Genomic DNA, 15,516 nt, shown 5'->3' with positions numbered 1-15,516 from the left:
AGGAATGCCAGTGTTGTTCATAATCTGTCACTTCTCCAGGGATGAGAAACCTGACACTGTTGTGTGTTTGCTGGGGTCATGGCAACAAAACCTTCCCATTGGTGGGAGCAGCAGCGTAAGACGTAAGACTGCTAACACAGTGAACAGCGCTGTGCTAATTAGCCCGTTAGCTCAATAATGTGCAAGATGGTGAATTAGACACAGCAGCAGACCGTGCCTACAGGGGTCCAGGAATCCATACAGGTAAGGTAGGAGGAGAAGGAGAAAAAAAGAAGAAGCACAATTAAAGCAGCAGAAAATATGATAGTGCGTCCAATTAAATCTAACGACGTCTGCACTGCAGCTCCAAATGCAGAGTATTTTATTATGGTAAACCACACGATGACAAAGACAGCATTTTACGATTTTGGTAAAACATATTTATTTCTTACTTCAAAGAAATAACATGACTGCTCCTTCTAATTGACTCCTCAGTCAAACCTGCTTCATTTCCAGCTTTGTAAAATAACACATACAGCAAAATAGTGCTTCTACATCAACAGGGTTACAATACATCATCGTGGAATGACTTCTGTAAAAATGTTGACAACTGTATGTTTCTAAAGGTTGAATAAAACTCAACCATACATGAATCTTAGATAGGGCATTTTGGCTCTAGGTAGGTAGACTTAAACTCCCTTTACCCACCACTGAAACTGGAATACAGAGATCTGGAGGAACGCTCTCTCGGTAGTTAGTTTCATTGGACTGTTACACTGATGTATTTATGGGGCAGTAAGGTCATCATTAACACAATGTCTAGTATCGCCTATGGTAAGAAACCTGTACAGGATGATCTATGAGAGATATTTCAATACAGATCAATGTATGTGATTGACTCATATGGATCATTTTCCATTTGGAAAGAGCTATGAATGAACAGTGATTAGGCGTTATGAAGCCTGTAGTAGCAGCTTTTTGGAAAATGGATTAAAAAAAAACACAAGTATCATGCCCAGGCCCTCTATTGGATTCTAATCAACTTTCCTTTACAAAGGAAAAACAATGAAAAATAGTGGTTAAGTAGAAACTTTTGTGGTGGAACTATTACCTTGAAGCTGGCACAAGGGTCAACCATAAACGTACTGCCATTAATTCCTTGATGGATCCGTGTTTTATTGCAGTGCTCTGGAGATCAAGGCAGTGCCATCACTCAGGTCTAATTGACATGATGAGGAGCTATTACTGTATTGATCCACCTGGCAAGTGGCACTGGATCAGCTGAGGCCTGTATCGACCTGACTAAGTGGGCCCATAGACCTCTGAGGGTCAGGCAAATGTTAAGGGGATATTACCAGTTCCCTGTAAAGTTGGATCACTTTCAGCTTAAGAAGCTGAAGCAAAACCGGCATTTGGATTGGGAAAAGAAAAGTGGTAATCCACATGAAGCCAAAAAATTGTTCTGGTAAAAAAAAAGGATACTGACCCTGCTTGTAATACCCGTAAAAGAACATTGTGCTTTAAGAAACATGTTTTGTATTCTATAATATGAATTCTAAAATAAGACGGTAATGTAAAATTAATACAAAATGTGCTTGAATGAGGATTAAAACTGAAACATAAAATGTGTGGTAGATCATGAAAGAACATGGGTAGGCAGCTTAGTGAGTTAATATCATAGAAATAAATTATCATAAAATAGACTTCTGTACTTTTTACACATACACCAAATACTGTACATACACTGTATAACAATATCTCCAAAATGTTAAAATTAGAAAAAAAAAAGACACAGACAAGGGACCAGCATGAGTCTGTGGTAGTGGTTTGTCTCTCAGTCCCAGCCGAAGTCATGACCAGTCATCTGGTAAAACTTACTGTTAAAGGGTTTATAAAAGTCCCTTAGCCTCTGCACCACCTCTGGGTCAATATTAGGATGGGTCCTCCCTTTGGTTTTGCCCAGGCAGTGGGGCTTGCTGTTCCCCTCAGGTCTCTTGAGACAGGGAAAGCCCTTAGCTGGGTTGAAGTGGAAATGCTTGTCAGTGACCACTCTCCTGAGTCCCAGAAAGTCCTGGACGCGTGCCATCTCCCCAGCAGGGTCGCTAATCAGACGCTCTCCGCTCACAAACAGCAGCTGCTCCATGGGGAAGTACTGCAGCCAGCGCTCAAGGTGCTTGGCGTACATGCCAATCTGAACGGCGCTCCATGTGGTGTCAATCAGACCCACCGTCGCGTTCTTAAAGGTCAGGCTCTCGAAAGAGGGGATGTCGGGCTTCTTGGAGCGGGTCTGGGTGTAGTCTGAGATGGCCCGTGTGACAGGATCCCGGACTACCACGATCAGCTTTGTGTCCTTGGACATGGTGTAGATTCGAGCCGGGACCTCCTTGGTTACATAGTAGCTGGGGGTCTTCTCCATGGTCATCTGGCCCTCCAACGTCTTGGGCATCAATTCCCTAAGGGGGGATACAAATACCGAGATTACAATTGCATAGCAGATACTGTGGGCCACACAAACAACAGCATGGTACGTTCATGCCATTGCACATTCCATTGTACCTTTTAATGCCATCAGAAGCTACCACACAGTAGGATGAGATTAACTTTGACACAGTTTCTCCATGGCAGATTTAAAAAGACTGACAGGCGGGACGACAATCGTAGGCAACAAGAGCTGCATTAACGCAGCCTGAGAGTGTACCTGAAGTGACAGGGCTTGGTGTGTAGAATAGGAATCCTGTCCATCATCTGTGATTGCGTGTGAACACAATACACAGTTCATGACATGTTCTAAATTCAGACCCGAAAGGAAGACATTCATCTCCCGCTGCTTCATTTAATCTTACTTTAAGACCTCAAACCCCACAATCCTCACACTGAAATATTCCACACCTTGATTGCATTATACAATGAAAGGGTTAACTATGAATAGGCAGTATTATGCTTCTTAATGTCATGCCAAGTCTGGTGACTATGGCTGTATTTCTCATCTCATATATGTCAATTATATTAGCATACGATGTTTTTGTGTAAAAATGCTTAGATTTGGAGAAGCCTTGCATTCCTAAGGAGAGGCTGCATAGCTAAGGATCTCTCTACTGCCATGACTGGATAGCGTCCTGACCCAGGATGGCTCTGGTTGATCATAATATAGCCTGTTAACTGCAGCCCTGACTGGATAATGGCTAAAGTGAGCCAAGGGGGATTAGGACTAAGCCAAACACACTGGAGCATTAGAGGATGGTTGACTGCCTTGTTGGCTGACTGGGTGGCTGAGAGAGAGAGAGAGAGAGAGAGAGAGAGAGAAAGGGAGGGAGAGAGAGACAGAGAGAGAGAGAGAGAGAGGGAGAGAGAGAGAAAGGGAGGGAGAGAGAGAGAGAGAGAGAGAGAGACGGGGAGAGAGAGAGGGAGAGAGAGAGACAGGGAGAGAGAGAGAGGGGAGAGAGAAAGAGAGAGAGAGAGAGGGAGAGAGGGAGAGAGGGAGGGAGAGAAGCCAGTGGTGAAGATGGCCATGATATGACTCATGTTGAGTGTCTAAGGAAAGTAGTTAATCCACATCAAGAGGAAGCACCAAAGAAAACCGCCGCCCTACATACATTTGGTTATATAAAACCCTACACTATATACTGTATGTATAGAAGACAGAATTAAATTTGAAAAGGGACCAAATGAAATCATAAACCCTTTACTGAACACTTCCTGAATATGGATATTATGTGTGGCTGGATAAAAAACACGCCGGGATGTTACGTAAAGACATACATCAGCCACTGACATACCAAAGTCCTCAGCCAGTCAGAATGTCTTCAGTTGTCATCGTATTTGTTAATTTTCTTTTCTTTTTTGATAGTGAGCAGTTAATCTAAATAGAACAACGTGAAGACAGAGCAGCCTTGTCATTAAAATGATTAACATAATTTCCAACCATCTGTTGGCACAAGCACACGGAGCTTCAGTTCAGTATCATTCTCCCATACAACCCGATAGCTTACAAATTTATGTAGTGGAAACAAGCAGAAAAAGGTCTGGGCAGGATTTTGCAGTGCAGAGCCTTGGGAGAAGCTCTAGTGGCTACAGGAAAATCCAGCATCACCTATACCTCATTAGTGCCATACAAACACACAAGGGCTTCTCTTTCTTAAGCAATTTCATCACCTCACTAATGTAACTTCCGCTTTCCTTCCGCGGAGGTCCCACACATTTATTCCACTCTCCTCTCCCTGAGAGCCTTAGCCACTGTTGTACGCGGTGGAAAAACCCCAAACCCAATCAAGGTAATAGGTATGAAAGACACAAACAACTATATCAGAATCCCCTGCAATTATCCGCTGCATCTCTTGGATACACACAAGTGGAGCGCTGTAGGCCTTCCTCAAGGGCCTCGGGGGACTCGAAAACTTACTACCAATCAAACTTTCCACTTAGTCCCCGAGCAAAACAATCTATGTGAGAAGTACATGCATTATTCATCCTAGCAGAGATGGAGCATGGGAGAACATCTCTGACTGAGGGAGGAGTGAGAGCGTTGCCTTAGGGGGGCAGATGTAGCTTTCACAATTTGTTCTGCTTAATAAACAATGTCGCCTGGAACCAAAAGGTTTCAGTGTATCTTCATCTATCAATCAGCCATGCAAAGGCATAGATCATTCCATTTCAGCAGAGTAAAAAACTGGACACATTCTTTAGGTCCAGTCCAGAATTGGACTAAAGCATGATGACTTTTGCCCCACTATGGATTTTGCATAATTTTCATTTCATTAAATCAAATACATTTTTTCATTCTGAAACTGATTGTGAGAATGGACTGACTGACTAGCACTTATGTGAACTGCAAATGCATTTACCTGTGAGTTTGCATTTTTAAGAGTTCTACCTGTAATTGGTATACAAAAAAAATGTTGATAATGATGCTTGAACATACAGTGGGAAACACATAAACATCCTCTGCCCTCTAACCCGTCCTTTAAAACACACCGGAGAACAGCAGGGCCAGGAAGATAACAGGGAGAGGCAGAGAGGGAGACGGTTAAGAGAATGAGATAAAGCAAGAGAGAGAGAGAAAGAGAGAGAGAGAGGCAGGAGTAGGAGGAGGAAAGAGGGGATTAGATGGAATCAGGAGGAGAGAGGTGTGCTGGTGGAGGACAGAGATTGCATAGGTTAAACCCCTGACCCTGAAGCCAATACTGACGACATCACTCTCTCCGCTACTTCGAAGTCACTGGCCACTTCAGATGCTGTGTCGGCATTTTCCTGCAGCAGAGGCACGAGATAAATAACCCCTACCGAAACCTAGAGACAGACATTAATCCAAGAGCGGCGTGTTGTGTAATTTCCCTGTGTTTTGTCTGCTGGGCAGTCAGGTGTGTCCATTAAAGGGGAGACAGCGTTTGAAAGCCTATGCGTTGTTTACATTTGCTGCTATCAGGAGGCAGGTTCAAAGGTAGGAATTTACAACACTGCTGCGTGTGGCTTGTGCTTTGCTGCTGAACGATGCACTCAGTGATGAATTAACCAAAGCAAGGAGCAAGCATGGTACAGAAAACTCGAACAAGGACTTTATATTTCTTGTATCCTGCAGTATTCTGCTCGACTGACTGCAATCAGCATCTATATTTCAGCTCATCAAACCCCCGTGACAACGGAGAGGGCTCCATCAAAAACCTCACCATCATCTAATGTCATGATCAGTTCTAATCTTCTACCGCAGCTCGGAGAGGGGGTGAGCTCAGTACGGGTGTGCTACTGTGGGAATCATTCCTTCTCAAAGACAAGATGAGAGGTGGTGGTATGCAGCCACTCAGAATAATCTGACCGACTTACTGTGAGACAAGTTCCAGACATAAATCAAAGGGGAAAGGATCTTTAGGGAGGGTGTTCTCTGGCTATTGCAAGCCATCTTATCACGCCTGTGAAAGTCGCCATCACGCTTTGCACTCCGGGCCTTCTTGTGGAGTTGAACGGCGTCCAAGAATCTCAGCAGCATTCCTGACGGCAATGATAGTGCGGAGAAAGCCTTTTTCCCATCCTCCATTATTACTGTCAGTATGCAGAACTCAAGGCCACCTGGCTGTCTGATGGAGACAGGCCCAGTTTGAGGAGAGGAGGAGGAGGCGGCATAGTGTGTGAGCCATTCTGGCTTCCCTCACACAACTGTCAGCCTTGCATTAACACATAACAATTCTGACTGTCAGTTGTTTATAGAACCGGCAAGCACTTTTTATCAGGGTGGTGGTGCTGGAAAAGAGCAAGCCAACCACACTAAACTAATCACACTCAACTATTTCTCACAGGGCACAATGTGAAAGTTATCAAATATCCATCAGAATGATTGCTACATGATCAAATAAATATCAGTGCATGGAGACATTTTAATGGGTGTAGAAATCCATTCTCTGTATCCATGCTATGTTTCCGACGTATAAAGTGGTTGGTGCAACCACATAGGTAATCTCCCCGCAGGGCTGTGCTGGTCTGAGAGGATCAGCAAAAGCAAACAAGACTTCAAAGAAACAAAACAGAGATGGCTGAGGCAGATTGGAGTATTTCAAAGTTCCTCTGACTGGCTGTCAAGGAGCCTCTGCAGTGGAGAGAATGAGAGAGACAGGAAACAACAGATTCTCTCTGAAGACGCTACAAAAGAGAGCGATGAGGAAGTCAGAAGCTCCGGGGGGATATAATGGAGTGAACAACAGAATGCCCTCTTTACGTTTTGGTGGTTTCCAAAGTGCCGTAATAAGTGCTGCGGTTTGACAAATTGCCTCAGGCAAAAGCCAACGGGGTTATTCCAGCAAATTAAATCTTCAATTTCCAGAATAGAGAGAAGTACACATTGCCAGTATTGACATTGTAGTGGACCTATTCTAGGAATGCCAGTATCACATCTGTCTAACAGAAGAAACAATCTGATAAATTATGACAGACTAGCAGGATTTGGTTTTTGCAGGTTGCCAAATTTTAAAGTGCAAGGTTGTACGGCCTCTGAAAGTATTTTAGGTATGTTTGCAACAACAGCTCCCATATGTGAATTGTTTCTATTCGTTATCAATGTGGTTTTCTCCTCTTTTCCCGTCGATGTGCTGACACATTAGTTTGAGCTGGGAAATACCTAAATTGAGAGCTCTCTTACTTACACCAATCCCCCTGTGTCCTGGCAAAGAGCTAAGAGTGTTGAGTAAGCAAAACACCACTGTTGGACTTACGTGAACCTACTCCTGGGAAATGCAACTTTCCACTCGGAGATGCCTCGGAGGAAAGTCAACTTTCGGGGTAAAAAGCTGAAGCTTTAGTGTTTGAGTCTTTTCTTGGGCGAGTTTCCAATGAATGCTCTTTCTGATGGACTCCTGCTGGGCTTCGTCAAAGGGCACTTTCACCCTTCTGAGCACATTTGCATACAAAGTGAAGGCAGAGAAAACATGTTTCACACTAATTGTCTGCTCTTTTATCATTAGGGTTAATGGAGACCTCAGGGGTTCTCCAGCATCCCCTTTCATTGAGCTCCATAATACTGCTGCACTTTCTAAAGACTCACTTTAAATTTACTGCCCTCTATCTGCCACTGGCCTGCAGTAAGCCTCCCTGGGGCTCTGTGGAGGATTAGGCCATCTTCTCTGACACCCTCAGTGAGTTATAGTAAGAGGACTGCTCATTGTTTTATATATGGAACCTCGAGAGAAAAACACAATTTCAGCAAATAAGTACCATCTATAGCACCCCGAAAGACCTTGATTTGAGGATTCAGTAGGCGAGCAGTAAAAATGTCAAAAAAGAAGACATAGGATAGGAAATGTTGGGATGATGAGACAGCTATTATTAAAGAAAGGAGGGGCCAAGGAGGAAACTGTTCCCACGGCTTTGGGAGTTGCCTTCTGTGCTGTGTGAGAGTAAGCGTGCACAATTGTCTGCCTGCTTCTCTTTTTCTGCCTGTGGGTGAAAGCGTGCTATATTGTGGTGGGTGTCCCTGCTGTGCTGGGCCTCTCCTCTATGCGGGGGCTCCAGCAGGACGGACACAGCAGACCTCCAGCAGGACGGACACACCAATCACAGCAGATAAATGGTGTGGGCACAACTCAATGCCACCGCAGGAGTTGATAAGCCCACCCAGCCGTCTGCCCCTCTCCTCAAGCTACAGTACCGCTCTCCATTAGTCTGGAGGCAGTGGAGTGAAACATATTGGCAATCAAGTCAACACACACCTCCTCCTGGCTTTATGCTCTTCTCTTATCTCCACTAAGAGGGACTTTTTTTTTTATCATAAGGGACTAGGGAATGTGTGATGAAAGATTTAATGGGCCTTATAAAGCAGTGTTAAACAGCTAGAACATCATAAAACATTGCTGAGTTCAGTTATGAAGTTGTATAATGTGGCGTAATGGTTGTTGTGCGAGAAAACCTATATGACCGACCAGAATCGGTGTGCTCGAACATAAAGACAAGCGGGGTTTTCCAAGCCCCACTAAATGATCATTAAGGGTTGACTCTGCTGTGTGGGGTCAATCAGAGGCGCTGCACTCTGACTGGGCCTACTCAAGCCGAGCTGTTTTAATTAGCCAGATCCCCACTCCAGGGAAACTAGCCTTCATTACACAAGTCTCCAGATAAAACATATTCCCGCATCCACTGGTGGCGTCATCGCAGGTAGCGCGCTCGCTAAATAGAGCACACTGTTTATTATGCAGATGCCGCTGTGAACAAGTAGCTGCCGTGTTTCAGTTCTATACATGTGTTCCTTCGACCTATTATTTACACATTTCATCGCCCTCTTTAAAAACAGCTTTTCACTCTCTTCTCAGACATAACTCACTGTTTAATATGCATCGGTTGCTCCTGTATCAATCATCAATGGATGATCAGTGGATTGTGATAACGGCCAGAAGAATTAGGGCAATAAGTGAAGAATTTTAACCCATAGGACGATTTCAATTTGTTCTCGTTCCTCAGTCAGTAGAGATGGACAATAGACCACTCTTCACAGACTGATCATCCACAAATGTCCTAAACCTGTCCGGAAATTCTTAAAGGAGCTTAAGCGAAAAGTCCTTTGAACAATGCTTCGCTTCCCCTATTGTATCTTTATGGAGCCAGCTTTGAAACAGTGTCTAGATCCTTTGACATTGCCTGCTAATCCCTCGACTCAGTCAAATGGACACTTGAAACACCAGTATCTCCTATTATCTCTTATTAACAACGTGGCTCCTCTGATGTAACGCATTCAGTCCCAAACATTTCCAGGAACATTTTGGGTACGCCAAAAATCAATAACTTCTAGGATTATGGTGTGTGTGTGTGTGTGTGTGTGTGTAACTTATTGCATCAGATTCCCGTAAAAGATACAAGTTGCATAATTGTGCACACATTGTCTGTTTGAGGCGTGCAGCTGAGTCAATAAACAGCTTGAATACTGGGATATAGGCGTTACGTGCATAACAGACATCATGATGGAGAATGCAACATTAAAAATTGCTGCGTTATGTAATGCGGAAGCTGTTAGCGGCCCCAGCTCCCTGATCTCCGTCTTTGACATTGAGGCCCGTTTGGAGTGAGGTTCTAAAACGAATTACTGCCGCAGATCAATACCATGGGATCTCATACACTTGAATCATGCTCCCGGCTGCTCGGGGATGACGGCATGATGTAACCTGCTGACTCCTAACTGTAAACCATATAGGCTGTTTTCTTTGACCTGCGTCAGAAACTCAGGTCATATCTAAATGGAAGCTCTCCGTTATCTTGCTCTACCTAGTAGCCCCCCTCCTGTTCAGAGAGCCACAGCAGGCGCAGATCCAAGGGCAGATGTATAAAAATTCCAGGAACTCTGAGCGAAGGTCAGGCAAACCAGCAGAAAATCGATAGTGCTTTGTAAATGAACCCGGCTGCGAGGTGAGTAGCCTAAAATACCGGTGCAAATGGAATGTTTTTGGCGTTTACAGAAATATGTGCAAGAGGTGTCCTGTGGCCCGGCTGGCCAGAACCTGGCACTGACACCTGTGGGGTTAGAGGTTTGAGTCCCAGACATATTAAAAATGTATGTTTTCACAGCACTGTGAGGTGTTTTGGATAAAACTACAAAAATGGCATATAATATAAATGAATATCAGAGTAGAAGTTAAAAGTATTCATCTTGCAATCCTACTTTTCACACTGGGCACAGCAAGTGACTCAACACAAAAACTAGGCTATCTAGAATATAACACTCTCGCCTGGGGTAATAAATACCTGAGGTCACACTTCTCAGCGGTGTTTGATTGCTTGGCTGGACCAATAGCTGAGTTTCATTTTCATTTCCATCAACATTAATAGGCGTACTGGATTGACTACTGTGAATTCTCTGTCTTTTTCAAAGGGAATATTCTATTCTACTTCACTTTTTTTTTTTTCATTTCTTGTAATGGCCTCAGGCCCAAGCCATAGATTTAACTGTCAAAATTATCATTGCATATATTCATCAAAATGTCTTACACATAACTGATTTCTGAATGGGCTAATTTAAGCACTCCCTCTAACTCTCTTCATTCTTTTATCCTCCTTTATCTTCATTCTTTCTCTCCAAAATAGGCAGTTTTTTTCTGATTGTGAATAAATAGATAGTTTTATCCACTTTTTTATTTGTGTAATAGAGTTTACCCTCCTTTTATAGGCTGACATAAGTTATATAGAACATATACTAAACTGCAAAAAATGTCTATCTTAACAAGTCATTTAATTGAGCCTTAAAATACAATGCTCCTCAAAAAAATGTGGGGAAAAAATCTGAGAAGATTTCACTTGTTTCGATGTAAATAAACTTTTATTGAATGACGTTACACAGTAATATTATGTTATTCTTATTATATTATGATCTTATCTTAGGCTACCACCTTATAAAGCAGGCCTATATCACTTGTTTCTGAGAAACAATTAAACCATTAAAACTGCATTATAAACATGTAAAATCAGGCTATCTCACTTTGGTGGCTGATTTTCTTTTTTTACTTCTTTTGCAGAAAACTAAATTTTACTGCTAGAATGAATATGAGACGACATGACGTATTAACATAATGCAATGCAATGTAATGTAATATAAGAAGTGTCAAACTGGTATAGGTTGTGTTAGGATCTTTTAAGAGGGGTGAAAGCATAAATTAATGCTTTTGAAAAACAAGAGTTTTGTTTATATTCGTTTATATTGTTTGCCTTATGATGATCGTAGTTTACCCACCTTTTTATTTAGCTATACCACTGTATCACTGCTAACGGATAATGTTAGGCCTATACATTTTGAATGGGATAAGATACTGAGAAAGAAAGAAAAAACACTTTAGACAAGGCCGAAGTTTGAAACAATCGATGTTTGTGTTTTATGATAAATAGCCTAATCATAGCCAATAGCCTAAGGGTCAATAAGCGAGCTTTTTGCTGTAAGGTTCCCCCCAATAATCACAATCGAGAAGCCCATGAGCAAGGCACTAAACCCCCAACTGTCCAATGCAGCTGCTTAGTGGACAACAGTTGAAGCCTGGTGGAAATGTGTGGTGCTGGAAAAGAGCGAGCATGCACAGTTGACTTTCCCTTAACAAATAAAAGGTTTAAAATACTAATCCAAAGTACCTGTACCACTCCAGTCCCTTGTCGTAGTTGCGGTCGAAGAAGTGCGGCTCGGCTCCCACCGCTCTGATGTCGGGATGCAGGCGGAGAAACTCCAGCAGCGCGCGGGTCCCTCCCTTCTTCACCCCGATGATGATCGCCTGGGGCAACTTTTTACTTTCCGACTCATTGAGGAAACCTGACATGGCATTATCATCCAACGCCCTCGCCTCGCCTCTAATTTCATCCCACTCTTCTCCTCTGCTGTCCAAATCGTTTTCATTATTCAGCAAGTCCCTGGACGCCCCGAGAGAAGACTCTTGATTGTCAACTTCAGCGTCGTTCTCGGCGTCGTGTTTGTTTACAGCGCTGATCGTCAGATTTGGCATGGTTGAGCAGTAGCCAACACAACAATATATCATGTACACCCAAAGTGACAGCATTATGCAGAATACAAAGAGTTTGTTTTTCACGTGGGATGATGGCACAACATGTAGGCTGTGTAAAATCGGACTATATTCCATAGGACCGCCGGACAAAAGTCATATTCCAGTTAATAGGCATTTTGGCAAAAAAAAAAGTTCCTCACTCCTCTTCCATGGCTCAAATCCTAGAGGATCGGACGGTGCGCAGTTTCCCAAGACACAAAACAGATAAACAGAAATTGATATAGGCTAGAACTGTGCAATACGCGCATTTACCTGCTGCTTTAACTGCTGTTTTGCATGGAGAGAAGGCTTGATGTTTTTATTCTTCAGAGAAAAAAAATTATCACAAAATCTATGACAGTCTCTCCAGGTGAGTCAGCCGTGCGTCAGGGACTGAGTTTGTCTCCCATCACTTGCTCACAGTGTGTGAGCGCACACAGCAGCGGCAAGTTAAGGCGCATAGACAACCGCGTTAAGTTAGAGAGAATATATAACACACAGTACTTCCGGTAGTACGTTTCAAAATAAAACTTATTGACGAACACGTTTTTTTGTGCAAGCCTAGGACAAAGTTTACCAAAGTGAAAATAAAGCATATATTTAAGATATAATCTGTGATTAAGGCACTTTTTAATCAGGAAATACATGCGCTGTAATAAAATCTAATCTTTTATAGTAGGGCCTACAGCTACAGTTTTCATTTTTAATATAATAATTCCACTGTATTTACAGCCTACATAGACTGTAGGAAATAAGGGTGTCATGACAGAAAAAATAACTTAGGCTATAATGTGATGGTAGTGCAGACATACATTTTTCAACAAGGTAAGGAAATGGGACTAAATTGAGCATGTAGGCTACCGTATTAACTTCTAATCTTGTTCAAGATTTGCACCAACCATACAAGTAATAAATGAATAAATGTGATGTTTTTACTGTGATTTCTGATGCGAAACAGTGATGCTGGTTTTCTCTGACGATTTTGGATAAACAGATGATTTTTGTTGTTCCTTACAACCCAACACTCAATTAGCCAATTTCAATTTTCACTTGACAGGTTTCACACTTTTATTTTGAAGGCAGAAGAGATATTCCGGTCTCTTTCTGTCTGACTTGACGCAGCTCTCGCGCCTCAGTATAGCAGGACTGGAGGGCGGATGACTGCCAGTGGATCTGACCAATCCCAGCAGCCTGAACAGATTACAGCCACATAGTGAAGCACTGTATGGCCTGATAAACTCACCGCTAATCAGAGTGTTAACTTGGTTCATTTTCATTTTCCTTTATAAAGGAATGAACCGTCGAATGGGAGCACAAATGAATAGATTAATTAATGAAAAGATTTATTCTTCAAAATATAGCATTTATTATCAAATAATCTGTTTTCTAAGCATCCAGTCTACTCTAGCTATTACAGATTTATTCCCATCTAATTTAAAATAGGTAGAGACATTTAGAATATGTTAGACTCTGAAGATAGGCTAAACTTGAACTTGAACTAATAAAATAGCCCAAAATCAGATAAGATCAACAGCCATCATGTAGAACTTGGTCCTCTAGTAAACAAACTATGATGACTTTACAGCCTAATTATCCTGTAAAACTTTAATATCGATACATAGATAATATGACAAGATAAGCACATTCGTTTACGTGACTCATTCTGCCAAGAGAAGCACTTCAGAATATCTGTTTTACAACAGAAACTATTGTTTTTTGGCCCCACGAGACCAGCTGACTAAAGGTTTACAAGATGTGTCACGGTTCAGCCGTCTGCTTAACAACTCTTCACTTTCCCTGGTATTGTGGCATGAATGGCATAGTGAGTCAGTGTTAATTGTCCTCATAATCCTTGTCAATTGTCCTTATAATCATTCCAACGAAGTTGACAATGCAATTCTGTATAAACAAATGTACTAATCAGTGTTTTGTAATGAGCCATAAAAGTTAATCATTTTGTTTTTAGGTGTGTGGTTCGCCCTTAGAATTCACAGTCACATGATGAAGATGTGTGAATGTGAATTTTAAGGTGGCACCAAAAGTTTGGTCTGTGTGTGTGTGTGTGTATGTGTGTGTGTATGTCTATTAGCACCCTCCTCGTGCAGGTCAAAGGCCTCTAGACCCACTGCTCCCCTGAGCTAGCACAGGATTAGCAAGATTACCCCAGAGCTGCCATGTCAGTCAGAGTTTCACCAGAGACCCCCCTCCCCTCCCCCTCTAAGCCCCTTATCTCATCTCTCACACACTGCTATATATGATATGCGTGTGTGTGGTATGTATGTGCGTGTGTATGTGTGTTCTCTACTCCTTTTAGTGGCGTTTCCACAGTGCATGAGCACAAGATCACCTGTTTGGAAGAATGCATGCTCCTTAAAGTGTTTGGTTTCGATCCACACATTCGTGGTTCATCCTTTCCAGTCTGCCTTCAGATCATGTTTATGTGTGTGATGTAGAGTAACTCTCTGATTCGGTGTGGAAAGGTTGAGTTTAGGTGTAGAAACAATAGGTCAGAACCAGAGGTGGAAAATAACAAAGTACATTTACTCAAGTACTGTACTTAGTACAATTTTGAGTTACTGGCACTTTATTTGAGTATTTCCATTTTGTGAGACTTTTACTCCACTACATTTCACAGGGAAATATTACCTACTTTTTACTCCAATACATCTATCTGATGGCTATTACTGGTTACTTTGCAGAATAAGGTTTTACATGCAAAACATACAATAAGATCATAAAATAGGACGGATAGTTAGAGTTTAAACTCCCCAACAGTAAATGGAGTAGTTAGACCTACAACATTAAGTAAAGGATTTGAGTACTTTTTCCACCACCGGACAGCCTGACTTTAGCCTTAAAGTTGCTGTTAAGTCCAATAGATTTTGCTCTGTGTCAGTACAGTAGCAGAAGAGATGAGATCCCTCTATTTGTAGCCATTTCATAAAAGTTACTGAAAGATTATCTTCCACATTTCTGTGTTGTTGCTTACATAGGACTTCAGTATGTTGAGATCAAACTATGAGGAAATCTAACTGTGAGGAAATCGTCGCACTCCTGTTTTCAGAGGATTAGAAGTGCTACAGGATATGTTTGTCTGACATGACCTTTTTTAAAACAAAGTATGAGTCACAACCAAAGTTTTTCGACCAATTCAACTGGTTCTGACCTTGTGTAAACACACTAGAAAGCTATTAGCCTCAACTTTTATGGAGCCTGTCAGACATAGGGAAATAGGGTAGTAATGGTCTGAAAAGTAACGTCTCTGTAATATGTCAAATAAAAATATGTCCGGCAATGTTACGATTGGCATGAGAACTTTGAATGGCAGTCTGAGTGAAATAAAAATATGTGTGAAAGGATCCAAGTTATTTCACATGGCTAGAACTTAAGATTTAAAACACTGCAGGCAAACACATTTAGGATTATTATTGCTCATGTATTACGTGTGTGTGCTTGTGTATGTACACATTCTGTACACACATACACACACACATAAATTCATACATACATACACACATGCAAAAATGTGTTCTGTGTTTTGTGTTTAGCTATA

General features: G+C 42.0%; 1 protein-coding gene across 1 annotated transcript; it reads right to left on the bottom strand.

The window, feature by feature from the left end:
• Window positions 1-1,813: 1,813 nt before the first annotated feature.
• hs3st3b1a (heparan sulfate (glucosamine) 3-O-sulfotransferase 3B1a) lies at window positions 1,814-12,059 on the bottom strand. The gene is made up of 2 exons (XM_071532576.1): window positions 11,560-12,059; window positions 1,814-2,432 (listed from the first exon to the last, which is right to left on the bottom strand). Exons 1-2 carry the CDS (start codon window positions 12,057-12,059, stop codon window positions 1,814-1,816), a joined length of 1,119 nt encoding a protein of 372 aa, XP_071388677.1.
• Window positions 12,060-15,516: the final 3,457 nt, after the last annotated feature.

Source organism: Centroberyx affinis, unplaced genomic scaffold (genome assembly GCF_046629955.1).
Source record: "Centroberyx affinis isolate AG114_WGS23_722 - 3 ecotype Tasmania unplaced genomic scaffold, CSIRO-AGI_Caff_v1 ptg002214l_1, whole genome shotgun sequence".
Classification (NCBI taxonomy): Eukaryota; Metazoa; Chordata; class Actinopteri; order Beryciformes; family Berycidae; genus Centroberyx; species Centroberyx affinis.
This window is presented reverse-complemented; position numbering and strand designations above follow the sequence as displayed.